We start from the raw sequence: 13138 nt of genomic DNA, 5'->3' as shown, positions 1-13138 counted from the left end.
GAGCTGAGTGGGATTTATCCTCCAGTACTTCTTACTTTAAGTGGAAGCTCAACTAGACGGAAAGCTTTCCCTTGTATTGTCATGTTAAGGTACTCATATAGCCTGGCCTAAGCCAGACAGCTTTCCCCACCCACCGGTTAACAACAGTATACATTCGTTTTACAAACCCAGTAAATCTCGTCAAGTTTAAATAGGAGGATTTGCAACCGAACAACTGCAGTTCAGGGGAGCGGGTTGACACATTCGCGGTGCCAATCTTTGTGGTTTTGGCACGGCACTGTCTTGTGACTAACAATATAAAAGCCATAGTAATTCAAGATTTTCTTATGATGACTAAGACCTTGAAGGACCCAGACAAAGCTACCCCCGACAATCCGAACATGGAGACCACAGAGCTGGTCACCGAAAAGTCTGCACCGTTCACAGTGTACACTTCAACCGAAAAGTACGTTCTTATGTCACTCTTATCGGTAATAGGTTTCTGGAGTACATTATCTTCACCGAGTTGGTTTCCGGCTCTACCCACAATTAAAGCATACTTCCACATCACAGATTCAGTGGCCGATTTGTCGGTGGTTGGATATCTTCTTTTCCAGGGTATTATCCCGACATTTTCTTCGAATATTTCCGATACCATTGGGCGAAGACCAATGCTTATAATCTGTATGTTGATATATATTGCTGCTACCATCGCCTTATCACAAGCAAATGCCTACTGGCTTCTAGCAGTTCTAAGATGTATCCAAGCCGGTGGGATCGGTCCTGTTATTGCCATTTCCTCAGGAGTCTCAGGTGACATTTGTACTGTAGCTGATAGAGGAGGATTTGTGGGACTTGTAAGTGGATTACAGCTCACTGGAAATGCATTCGGAGGACTTATTGGTGCCGGAATGATCCACTCCTATGGATGGAGAGGTATATTTGTGATGTCTGCTATTGGAGCCGGAATCACGATGATGGTGGTAATTCTCGTGCTTCCAGAAACCATTCGACTGATAGTAGGAAATGGTACCGTCAAGCCTAAGATCTGTGTGAACATCGCTCCTATTTACTTGCTCAAACGGTTCAGAAGCCGGTGGTTGGTCAATCAGACGGAGACATTGTCTCCCAAGACCAAACTAAACCTCTTGGCCCCGTTCAAAATTCTCTTCCACTTTAAGACTTTGTGTGTTTTGTTTTCGCCTGCCATAAAGTTTGCAGTGTGGACAATGACATTGACATCACTTACTCTTTTGGAGGGTGATGGCTACAACTACACCGTTCTTAAGGTGGGATATATGTACTTGCCTCAAGGAGTGACTTGTTTTGCTGGATCATTGGTATCTGGGAGATTGTTGAATTGGTCTTACAAACGAAGCAAGAAGTTGTATGACGACAGGTATCAAGATGTACCAATGGCCGAGAGACCCAAATTTAATGTTCTTCGTACAAGAATCTATGTGAGCTTTGTGCCCACTGGGTTGCAATTCATAGGGATCATGATTTACGGGTGGTGTTTACAGTATAAAATGAACATTGCTTCGATCATCATCGCCACATGCTTGGTGTCGTACTCTTCTTCATCTGCTATTGCCATTTATTCTACGGTGTTGGTGGACATGAATCCTCAAAATGCTTCTCTTGGGGTATCTCTCATGAATTTGACGAGATGTTGCACGGCTGCACTTTGCGTGGGTATCCTTTCAAGAATGACAGGTGCTATGGGACTTGGGGGTACTTATACTTTCTGGGCAGGTATTGGGATCGTTGCGGATACCTTATTGATTTATGTGGCATGGTATAGGAATGACACCAGTTAATTTTATAGAGATTATAGAGGCTAGGATAACCCTATGCTAATAGTATATACATTATATGGTTTGGCGGTAGCCCTTGAGTATTGGTAGTATGAGTGCAAATATTAGGGTTTCCTTACTTTCAAAAAAGGAAGTGGTGTTTAACGGACTGCTCAGTAAGTACTAAATGTTGGCAGCTACACTTTTGTTAAGGAATACAGATAGAAACCATACAGAAATTCCTGTTTTTCTAAACCACGTCGGCATTTCAAATTTATAGAGATTGGATATCCCTATACCAAAAAATGGGATCCGTTGTGTTCGTGACCCACACACCCACAGAAAACAACTCTGCTCAATTATTTTCCTCTATACTTCTTTCGCAACCAACCTCACTGGAAACACCATTTGCATGGTTAAGAAGCAGACGTGCCCCACCAATATCACAAAATGAAATAGAGTTGACGAAGGAGGCCGTTTCCGGACGTATAATCCTACATTTAAGTCACATACCTGCACATAATAATAACCAATCCTGTACAACAAAAAGACAGCACAGTCATACCGACAAAAATACTAACAAATAACCGATGCCTTTATGGCCAAGTTGGTAAGGCACCTCACTAGTAATGAGGAGATCGTCAGTTCGAATCTGGCTGAAGGCATTTCTTTTTTTTTGACTATCCTACAGTCTTGGACTAGCAACTTGTTCAGTAATGACCATTAAACCGTTGCATTCGATATTTACTGTCGAGCAAAACCTTCACAAAATTCTCATTGATCTGGCCTCAAATTTTCCCGTGAGTCAAATTTGGCTGCGAACTGTTTGTGGATTCAACTGAGGTTCGCAGAAGTAAACCATTTACAATGTCTACAGATAACAACTATGACACCTGCGAACCCACTACATCAGAAGCACTCAGTGACTATCAGCTTTTTCAGGACTTCAACGTTCCACTCACCGCTTCCCACTCTGTGAAGGAAGATTTGTTTCTGGTGCAAGCTTATCCTTCCTGGTGTCCTGAAAATGGAGCACAACTTTCCCAAGAGGATATCAAACTGATATTTTTCAAGTTGAAAGCAGTATTTGGGTTCCAGACTGACAGCTGCGAGAACATGTTTGAGTTTTTTATGACTCAGGTGGACTCGAGATCAAGTCGAATGCCATGTTCTCAGGCACTTCTATCACTTCATTCAGACTACATTGGAGGCAACAGATCCAACTACAAGAAGTGGTACTTTATGGCTCACCTTGAGTTGGATGAAGGGATTACCACGTCCAATATTTGGAAGAACTACTCCAAGTATGCTAGGAAATCGAACAGAAATAAGCTCACGAATATGAATAATGAGAACAGTATGCTTGGATTAGAGATCAAGTGGAAGACAAAAATGCTGAAATTATCAGAAGCAGATTGTGTGACTCAGGTTGCATTGTACTTGTTGATTTGGGGAGAAGCAAATAATGTCAGATTCATGCCCGAGTGTCTTTGTTTTATCTTCAAGTGCGCTTTGGACTACTATGATAGCCACTTAGAAGAAGGCAAAATCAACTTCTTGCAAGAGGTCATCACTCCCATCTACAAGTTTATTAGAAATCAGCAATATAAGATGGTGGACGGGAATTGGGTGAAAAACACCAGAGATCATGATGCCATTATCGGCTATGACGATGTCAACCAATTTTTTTGGTTTCCTGAAAACATTAAACGAATCAAGTTGGCAGATGGCACCTTGTTAATTGATTGTCCAAGAAATCTCCGGTTCTTGAACTTCAAAATGGTGATGTGGGGTTCTTGCCTTTACAAAACATATTTTGAAAAAAGAACATGGTTACATTTGTTGACAAATTTCAGCAGAGTTTGGATTATTCACATCTCCATGTTTTGGTTTTACACCAGTTTCAACTCCCCTTCTTTGTACACCCACAACTATGACCCTTTGACAGATAATAAGCCTGCTCCCCAAGTACAGTGGACAATAGTTTCGCTTGGAGGATCTATTGCTTGTATCATAGCGTTTTTTGCAGTCATATTTGAGATGGTATTTGTTCCCCGACAATGGCCTGGTTCTCAACACTTATTTGGGAAATTGGTGCTTCTACTACTTCTAACAATGGTTAATGTTGCTCCAAGTGTTTACATTTTGGGATTCTTACCTTATGATGCTTATTCAGTTCACGGAAGATGGGTCGGAATCGGACAGTTTGTGATCTCGATCACTTCGGTGCTATATTTGTCCATAAAACCACCACTGACATACTTTGAGTCTATTATTAAGCCCAACACAGGCTTCATTAAAGCCAAGATTTTCACATCCCTGTTCCCGAAGTTGAGTTCTAGAGGCCAAAAGTTTTCGGCTCTTTTGTGGTTGTCGGTTATTCTCTTGAAATCGTTTGAATCATACATGTTCTTGACTTTATCTTTGAGAGATCCTATCAGAGAGTTGTGGTCAATGGATTTATCAAGGTGCCATGGAGATGTGATTTTCCAGAGACTCTTGTGTGCGTACCACGCGAGATTGCTTTTGGGTCTCCTTTTCATCACCGATTTGGTCTTATTCTTTTTGGATACCTACTTGTGGTACATTATCCTAAACTGTTTGTTTTCTATTATCTTGTCATTTTCATCAGGACTATCAGTTTGCACCCCATGGAGAAACATATTTCTAAGGTTGCCGGAAAGGATTTGCAGCAAGTTGATCATTCTTAATGGAGATTCTAAAACGGAGACTACGCAGTTGGTTGCTCACATCTGGAACAGTATTATCATTTCAATGTACAGGGAACACATTTTGCCATTGGAACAAGCCAAAAAGTTGATCTATGAATTGACTGATGATGCAGATATTGGATATGGAGAGAAAAATGTCTTGGTTAAAGCTCCTCTGTTCTTCATATTCCAAGGCGATAATAGTTTCAGCATGAAGGACTATATAACAATGGGAAAAGAGGCACAACGAAGGATAAGCTTTTTTGCCCAGTCTTTAACCAGTCCGATCTCTGAGCCAATTCCAACCACCGCAATACCATCTTTCACGGTGCTCATTCCACACTATTCTGAGAAGATTCTTTTAAGCTTGAAGGAAATCATCAAGGAAGATAAAGGTTCAAAGGTATCAATATTGGACTACTTGAAGTTGTTGAATAAATCTGACTGGAACGCCTTTGTGCAAGACACAAAGATTTTAACCAATATTCCTGATAGACCACCAACACCAGAAAGAAAGGAGAACCATGCCGATTTGCCTTACTACTATATTGGCTTCAAGGACTCCCTACCCGAGTATACTCTTAGAACAAGAATCTGGGCTTCCTTAAGAACCCAAACCTTATACAGAACTGTGTCGGGGTTCATTAACTATGAAGCTGCCCTCAAAATATTGTTCAAGTCAGAAGATGTGAATTTTAAGTATAAGAATAACTTGTATCCTGAATTAGTCAAGGATGAGCTTCACAGATTTGCTGAGAGAAAGTTCAGGCTTTTGATTTCACTTCAAAAATACCAGAAGTTTAGTGTCGAGGAAAAGGAAAACGTCAAGTATTTAGTGGAAGCATTTCCCAATATTAAAATCGCCTACATCGAAGAAGAATCTGATCAAGATACTAATGAAACTACCTATTACTCCACTTTGTTAGATTTCACCAAAACAGACTCCAATGGAAATTTCAAGAAGAGGTTGAGAGTCCAACTCTCCGGTAACCCCATTCTAGGTGATGGGAAATCAGATAATCAGAACCAATCGATAATCTTCTACCGAGGCGAGTACATTCAGGTAATAGATGCAAACCAAGATAATTACTTGGAGGAGTGCTTGAAGATCAAATCAGTATTGGCAGATTTTGAAGAATATAACTTGGATATCGATGAAGAGTACAACCCCAACATTTTCAAACCAACCAAAGATCCTGTTGCAATACTTGGGGCAAGAGAGTACATTTTTTCCGAGAACATCGGAGTGGTTGGAGATGTTGCAGCAGCTAAGGAACAAACTTTTGGTACTTTGTTCGCCAGAACTCTCGCTGAAATTGGTAGTAAGCTTCACTACGGACATCCCGATTTCTTGAATGGAATTTTCATGACAACTAGGGGAGGAATTTCCAAAGCTCAGAAAGGTTTGCACCTCAATGAAGACATCTATGCTGGAATGATGGCAACCTGTCGAGGAGGAAGAATAAAGCACTGTGACTACTATCAGTGTGGGAAAGGCCGTGATTTGGGGTTTAATACTGTACTTAACTTTACCGTCAAAATCGGTGCTGGAATGGGAGAACAAATACTTTCAAGAGAGCATTTCTATATGGGAACTTCCTTACCCATAGATCGATTCTTATCTTTTTACTATGCACATGCCGGATTTCACCTCAATAACTTGTTCATATCCTTGTCGGTGCTGTTATTTATGTTGGTGTTGCTCAATCTTGGTGCTTTGAAACACGAAACCATAATCTGCAGCTATGGCCCCCACAACCCAACAACCGATATCAGACAGCCTCTTGGATGCTACAACATCCAAACAGTGCTCAATTGGGTTACCAGGTTTGTGTTGTCTGTGTTTATCTGTTTCTTCATATCGTTCTTGCCATTATTGTTTCAAGAGTTAATTGAAAAGGGAGTTCTCAGGGCAGTTTCAAGAATATTCTTCCACTTTATTTCCCTATCACCAATATTCGAAGTGTTTGTGTGCCAGATTTATGCTAAATCCCTTGAAGATAACATTACATATGGAACTGCCAAGTATATTGCAACTGGTAGAGGGTTTGCAACTGTTCGACAGCCATTTACGTCATTATTCTCAAGGTACTCGTCGCTCTCGTTGTATAAGGGTTCGACATTCTTTTTGACTGTCTTGTTCTCTTGTATCACCATGTGGCAGCCTTCTCTTCTTTGGTTCTTCATCAGTTTCATCTCCATGTGCCTTGCACCCATACTTTTCAATCCTCACCAGTTTTCATTTGCCAAATTCTTCTTGGACTATCGAGAGCTCATGAGATGGTTCTCCAGAGGAAACTACAAATGGCACAACTCTTCTTGGTATGGTTACCAGAAAGTTCAACGGTCCAAGGTCTTGGGATACAAGAAAACAGTTATAAGTACTTATGGGCGTAATGTCACCGATAATCGAAAGAGAACCTCAAAACTTCACCAATTTAGCAGCCAGGTGCTTCTTCCATTTATTCCATTATTTTTCAACTTGACTGCATTCATGTTTATGAATGCCCAAACAGGGGTACGGAGACCAAAGGAAGTGAACCCCCTTATAAGAATTGTCTTGGTGGCATTACTACCATTGATGTCTAATGTTGTAGTTTTAGCACTTGGGTTTGCGCTCTCGTGCATCTTAGGTTCCATTTTCCGGTTCAGAAAGTTCTCCAGTACTATGGCAGCTATAGGCCACGGAATCGCCCTGGTAATTACCATGGTCACCTTTGAGGTTCTCCTTTATCTAGAGTCCTGGAACTTTTCACGAGCACTCTGCGGGTTCATATTGGTAATATCTATTCACGGAATGCTCAGAAACATCCTCTTCCTTTTCCTCACCAAAGAACTCAAAGACGACACCGCCAACCATTCCTGGTGGTCTGGAAGGTGGTTCAATCAAGGCTTGAAACTTCTTGTGATAACCCAGCCGGTGAGAGAGCTCCTGGTCAAACTAGTGGAAATGATGTCATTCAGCTATGACTTCTTACTTTGTCAGGGAATTTTGTTTTGTGTGTTTCCACTTCTTTTCGTTCCTTTCATCGATAAGCTCCACACCATTATGTTATTCTGGTCTGAATACAACAAAAACAACTTCCGTTCTGCGATTATTTCAAAAAGGCTCCAACGAAAGAGACGGCGGATTGTGATACTTCATTTTATTCTTTTCACCACTATGTTAGTCATTTTCATTGGCCTCGCTACGGGACCCGTATTCGCGTCAAGGTACATCCCCGAGCTAAAGGAGGTATCGGTATTCCCGGTACCAGACGTCTTCCATAAACTAGTGCAGCCTAATCATCAGAACCACAATGACACGGGTCCTGAAGCTCCACCAACCGTTCTTCGTGAAAGGCCCGAAATGTCGTCGATGAAATCTGTGTTTTAGCAGCCATTATTTTTCGCGCTCCAGAAAACGTAAACAAAAAAATAGCATTGTGATCTGATACCCCGTATGAATAAACGTACCATTCGCATGAAGTCGGGCTTGAGTCCGCCCCCTAACATGTCACCACACCGAGGTATTTCCAAGAGCAAATCACGAATACTAAGCAAGTTCCAAGAGGACGAGATATTTGGTGAGCAGGAGATCGATCTCGATGACGAGTTCAAGACCCTCAAACTACTGGACTTTCAGCCGATGGCCAAGAAGGACGTTCGAGACTACGCAGAAGACTTTGAGAACGCTGGTGGAGACTTGAATTTCAAGTTAAATCCTCCTTCAGAAGCAGATATAAAGCTTAGTCCAGGAACTCTTAGCAGCTCTCCCAGAAGAAAGTCGCTTAGTGAATACAGTGAAGATACCGAGGTGACGTCTGGTTTCAATGACGAAGAGTTTGAGGATATCGAGGACGTCTTCGGCAAAGAAGAACCCGACTCGTCAAAGCTTTACGATGTGCTAAACAGTAAGAAGGCCAAGTTGCTCCACGACGCTGAGAAGGAAGAGAAGGAATTAATACGGAAGTACCGAGGGGAAGACCTCACCACGTTGAAATTGAAGAACCTCGACATCGACTTGATTGAAAATGATAAAACAATCAACTACGAATACACACGAGACGATTTCGAGGATTTCGAGGAAGGGTTCGAAAACATCCACAAGCTCAGCTTCAAGAAATCGATGCCCAGTCTCAAAACCCAGTCGTCTTTGGGCATGAGGAAGTTTCAATCGAGCTACAACTTAGCCCATGACAGGACCCGTGGAATAGACTCACATCCTAAGTACAACAATAAGCTCATGAGCAAACTTGGCCGGATTCCATCCTTCTACAACCAGCGTAAGCTCAACGAGATGATCGAGGAGAATGAGAACTTCCGCTTGACCAAACAACAGTTGCTTCAGCAGTACCAGGAGATTGACAAACAGCATAAGCGCACAAACGAAAAGATCTTGAATCTCAAGAAGTCCATGTCGATGCCGGCGAGAAGAAGCAAGGGCAAGAAGATAGGTTTGGTGCGTTATCTCGGAGAAGATGTTCCCAATGTGGAGAACTCCAAAATGAAGTTCAACAACGAGCTGAAAAACTGGGAAGGTAACGAGATTGAGTTAATGAAATTCAATAGCTTCACCACCAAAAAGCCTTCGTTGATCAAGTCCAACGAGTATAACAACGCCAAGGGCCCCAACTCTTCCAATATGGTGTTTGATCCGATAAACTTGAAGTGGGTGTCAAAAGCACCTGAAGAAGATGTATTTAAGGGCCTCAACGAACTTAACGAACCCGACAACAAGGGCCGTGGGGTCAGCAACTTCACGGCCCGAACATTATCTACCAACGTTGAGGAATCTGACAACGTCTTCATTGTGTCAAAGAAGCTCATTGATCGGTTCTTAAAAGAAGAGACAAAGTTGGCTAGGCGAACCGAATACTGGTTCAATAAGCACGATATATATGACTTGGACGCCGAGTTCAATCCCGACTATTACTGGGACATTCGCAAACTAGTTATGGATAATGAGTAATATACGACGATACCATGGTTAAGAACAAAAGGACTTCACGGTTAAGAACAAAAGGACTCCACGGTTAAGAACAAGAGGACTCGTGTCTAAAGCTTCAGGCTCACAACTGCTATCAAAAGCGGTGCGAATGCTCAAGTGCAATTTGCAGCCAAAAAAAAAGTAGACTTGTTTATTGCAAATCAGGAATCACTATACAAACCTAAGCCAATAAAACACCAGCACCGAACATCAAGCACACAGAAACCAACAAGACTGGGAAGGCGTTGATTTGAGGAGCACCGGAGCTGGAGCTGGAGCTGGAGCTGGAGCTGGAGCTGCTGTCGCTTTCATCATCATCATCAGAGCCAGAGGCACCAGAAGTGCTGGAGGAAGAAGCGGTGATGTTGTGAGAGGTAGCTCTGACGGAACCGCTGACAGTTCCCAAACCAGAAGAACCAGCAGACTTCAAGATGGCGGAACAAGTGGAAGCAGTGTCTTTTGAACTGGTGATGGTAGCTTTACCATCAAAGTCACAGGCATCAGAAGACTTGTCTTGGTCTTGGTAGTACAAGTTAAGAACAAAGTTCAATCTGTCCTTGGAGGAACATCCTGAGTAAGCACCGTAGTCTCCGCTAGTACCATTGGCGTTGATACCAGAACAGTCAATGTATCCACAAACCTCAGAGAACAAGTCGTCATAGTGGTCGGAGTCGACACCTGAGTCAACCACACATTCCAAGGACTTGGCCATACAGTTACAGATCTGGTCATCTGGAGTTGGGGGCAACACAGTGGCAGCTTCCCAGTCGTCACCTTCAGTTGGACAAGAAGTGACGGTGGTGCTGGAGACATCGGAGGATTGAGCGTAAGATGGAGAAATGCTTTGCAATTGCGACTTCAAGTTGTTAAAGTCAACCAAGGTAGACACATCATCTCCGTCAATGGATACCAAACCGTAGTCATTAGATTCCTGGAAGTACATATACACAATACCACCGGACCACACATCGGTCATTTCGTCGGAGTAGATGGTACCAACTTCCTGGAACTTTCTAGGACTCACCCGGTTGCAACCATATTCGGAGAAGAAAATAGGAATACCCAAGTTCTTGTAAGCCTTGGTAATCTTTTCGTATCCAGATTCCTCAAAGGTCGACAGACCACACCATTCGTACATGTTCATACCAAAAAAGTCTGCTCTTACGTCGTCGTCACCACAAGCAAAGTACTTGGCCAAGTCGATTCTGATGTCAGTATCATCATTGGCAGAGTAACCCACAGGAATCAGTCTGTAACCTTGGGCCTTGATGTAGGCCTTGGTGTCTCTAACAGCAGCCTTGACAAAGGCCGAAGCGTCGGTGTTGGACACCTCGTTAGTGACCTCATTACCAGCAAAGAATCCCAATACGTTGGTGTAGTTGTGGAATAAGTCCACCACCCCGGTATATCTGTTGAACAAGTCGACGGTCCATTCGGGATCGGCTCTGTTGATGGACTCATCGGGTATCGACAAGTCTGCAATCACATAAATCCCAGCTTCTTGTAACAATTCCATACACTCGGAGTGATCCTGAGTGACGTCCAAAGCGTAAACTCTAATGACATTTGTTTGCAACTCTTGCAAGTAAGGAATATCTCTCTTACAACTGGACCCATCGGCCAAAGGATCCACAAAGTCGGAGCTGTCAGAAGATGAGGAGTTGGAGGTGTCTTGTTGGTAGGCAACACCCTTCATCAAAAATTGACTTCCGTTGTTGGAGTAGAAGAACTTGTTACCGACAATTTCGATGGCAGGTAAGTCGTCGGCCATGGCGATGGAGGACATCCACGCCAAGGCACAGACTTTAGCTAATGATTGGAACAACATAATGAACGAGTCTTGAAAAACGAAGGAAGCAAATCACTGAGTAAATATATGAGCGAATTTTTTTGACGGGTTTTTGGGTTTTTTTATCTGAAACGAGTGTTTATGAAAACAAGACGCACGATCCGAAAAAAATACAATAATAAAGTGCTCCTTTTCGGCGATTGTATGAAAGAGGCACGGTTAGCAGGTTACGGAAGTAAGGATAGAATCCCGAATTACCGGGGCTAACATGCACTTGTAACCATGTCGGTGTTTCTTGGAAGTTGTCCGTGGTGGGCTGTGCTACAATGTCAAATTTTACCTCGGGTGCTGAAGTGGCAAGTGCCCAGAATAGGAGAGGCAGCTTTTCGAGGCCGGTAGTGTAGTCGCACAGCCCACGCAAAAATTATTTATTTTGGTTAGGATCGAGGGTTTGGGATATTTACAGGTTAGAACCAATGGGGCTCCTATGCAGGCCCTACCACACCCGCCTACCGTATAATTGTGCGCCTTTACAACACGATTTAGCGTTCTGCTCACTAAACCGCTTACTGGTTCTAATTAAGCGAATATGCTTTTACACTTTGGGCGCCTCGACCAAATTACCGTCTGGCGCCTCGGAAGATGTGAAATCCCCCAGCCACTCTGGTTCGCGTCTGGTGAGACGACACGGTGTAAACTTCCTGTTTTCTATTTATAGGCCTGAACTTATGGGCCGACGCGTATGGACAAATACATTGTGATGTTCTAATCGAAAGCTACCAGGTTGGACTTGCGCCAATCTGAATCGCTGCTCACAGCGGTGTTTCAGGCCAAATAATTCTGTTTGCCAGGGTTGTTCATTTTATCAAGGAAGGCACTGTAGTTTGTCTGTGGTCAAAGCACTTGCACAAACGAATAAATTCTGACCCATACACCCACCGAAGCTCACACCTGTCACACCCTTGAAATTAGTAGTATATGGTTCCAAAGTGTTACGGGTTGTAGGGTCTCGTTATTTGAACCTATTTAATCTCTAATCGTAGGCTATAACCAACTCTCGAAGCTGCAATTTGTGTATAAGCTACCGCTGGAGTTCGATATCTGTACTGAGCAAAGGCTGCTAGTGAGAAACAGTAGATATTAGTACTGGATCGGTTTAAACTGTCTTTTTCGTGGCTTGTAAGGTGAAGGTATGTCGCAAACTCTAATGAAGGCTTAAACAAGTAACTTTATTATTGATGCGTTATTGATCAATGATCTGTTGCTTATTTGGGTGTGTGGGTCAATAAGTCCTCGTTGTACTGGTGGTTGGTCAGAAGTAACTGATCAAAGTACACTGAACCGGCCGAAGGAATTTTCACAAATTCAAGGAGTATCCAGTCTGCAGTAAGACAAAGTATCAATCTGCAATGAGCCAAAGTATCAATCCGCTGATGACAAAAGGGCAAGTCCTTCTTCCCTCAACAAACGGGCAAGTCCTTCTTTCCTCCACAAAGGTATTATCATCAAACTAGTCCCACCTTCAGTTAACCAGACACAGATCAACCTCATAAGTACATAGAAACAACCAAAACAACCAAGTTCATCTGCTGGATATCTTATAGATATAATGGTATTGACATTACCAATTTGCACCCAAAAAGCTGCAAAATGACGCGCACGCCTTTGCAGCATCCAGAGACACACCAGCTATAGAAAAGGATATTTGAAAAATGTCCAGTATATCCTTAAAGACTCAGTTGGTATACCTTAAAGACTCAGTGGTGTATCCTATCCTTGAAGCAAACTCTGTTGGCGTAACCTTGACTGTGTGTGAGTGCTTACTCCGGTCGTCACTGGTCCACCGGTGACGCGGCCCATCTCCCGCGGCCTCCGGTGGGGACGCTCAGTACAG

At 42.9% G+C, this 13138-nt stretch overlaps 4 protein-coding genes and 1 non-coding gene across 5 annotated transcripts; 4 read left to right on the top strand and 1 right to left on the bottom strand. All coding sequences in view use genetic code 12, as the record gives it.

Moving 5' to 3' along the window:
* Positions 1-650: 650 nt before the first annotated feature.
* QDR1_2 (multidrug transporter) lies at positions 651-1799 on the top strand (the record flags this gene model as incomplete). The annotated part of the gene is made up of 1 exon (XM_006690127.2): positions 651-1799. One exon carries the CDS (start codon positions 651-653, stop codon positions 1797-1799), a length of 1149 nt encoding a protein of 382 aa, XP_006690190.2.
* Positions 1800-2367: 568 nt separating this feature from the next.
* PSN45_002272 lies at positions 2368-2440 on the top strand. The gene has a single exon. It is a non-coding gene; the product is annotated as a tRNA-Thr (tRNA).
* Positions 2441-2642: 202 nt separating this feature from the next.
* On the top strand, positions 2643-7862 carry PSN45_002271 (1,3-beta-glucan synthase component Fks3; the record flags this gene model as incomplete). Its single annotated transcript, XM_006689148.2, has 1 exon — positions 2643-7862. The coding sequence occupies one exon, from the start codon at positions 2643-2645 to the stop codon at positions 7860-7862; it is 5220 nt and encodes a 1739-aa protein (XP_006689211.1).
* A 66-nt stretch (positions 7863-7928) lies between these two features.
* BFA1 (mitotic check point protein bfa1) lies at positions 7929-9437 on the top strand (the record flags this gene model as incomplete). The annotated part of the gene is made up of 1 exon (XM_006689149.2): positions 7929-9437. One exon carries the CDS (start codon positions 7929-7931, stop codon positions 9435-9437), a length of 1509 nt encoding a protein of 502 aa, XP_006689212.2.
* Positions 9438-9636: 199 nt separating this feature from the next.
* Positions 9637-11283, bottom strand: PHR2 (1,3-beta-glucanosyltransferase; the record flags this gene model as incomplete). Its single annotated transcript, XM_006689151.2, has 1 exon — positions 9637-11283. The coding sequence occupies one exon, from the start codon at positions 11281-11283 to the stop codon at positions 9637-9639; it is 1647 nt and encodes a 548-aa protein (XP_006689214.2).
* Positions 11284-13138: the final 1855 nt, after the last annotated feature.

Source organism: Yamadazyma tenuis, chromosome 2, assembly GCF_029203305.1.
Source record: "Yamadazyma tenuis chromosome 2, complete sequence".
In the NCBI taxonomy this organism is placed as follows: domain Eukaryota; kingdom Fungi; phylum Ascomycota; class Pichiomycetes; order Serinales; family Debaryomycetaceae; genus Yamadazyma; species Yamadazyma tenuis.
This window is presented reverse-complemented; position numbering and strand designations above follow the sequence as displayed.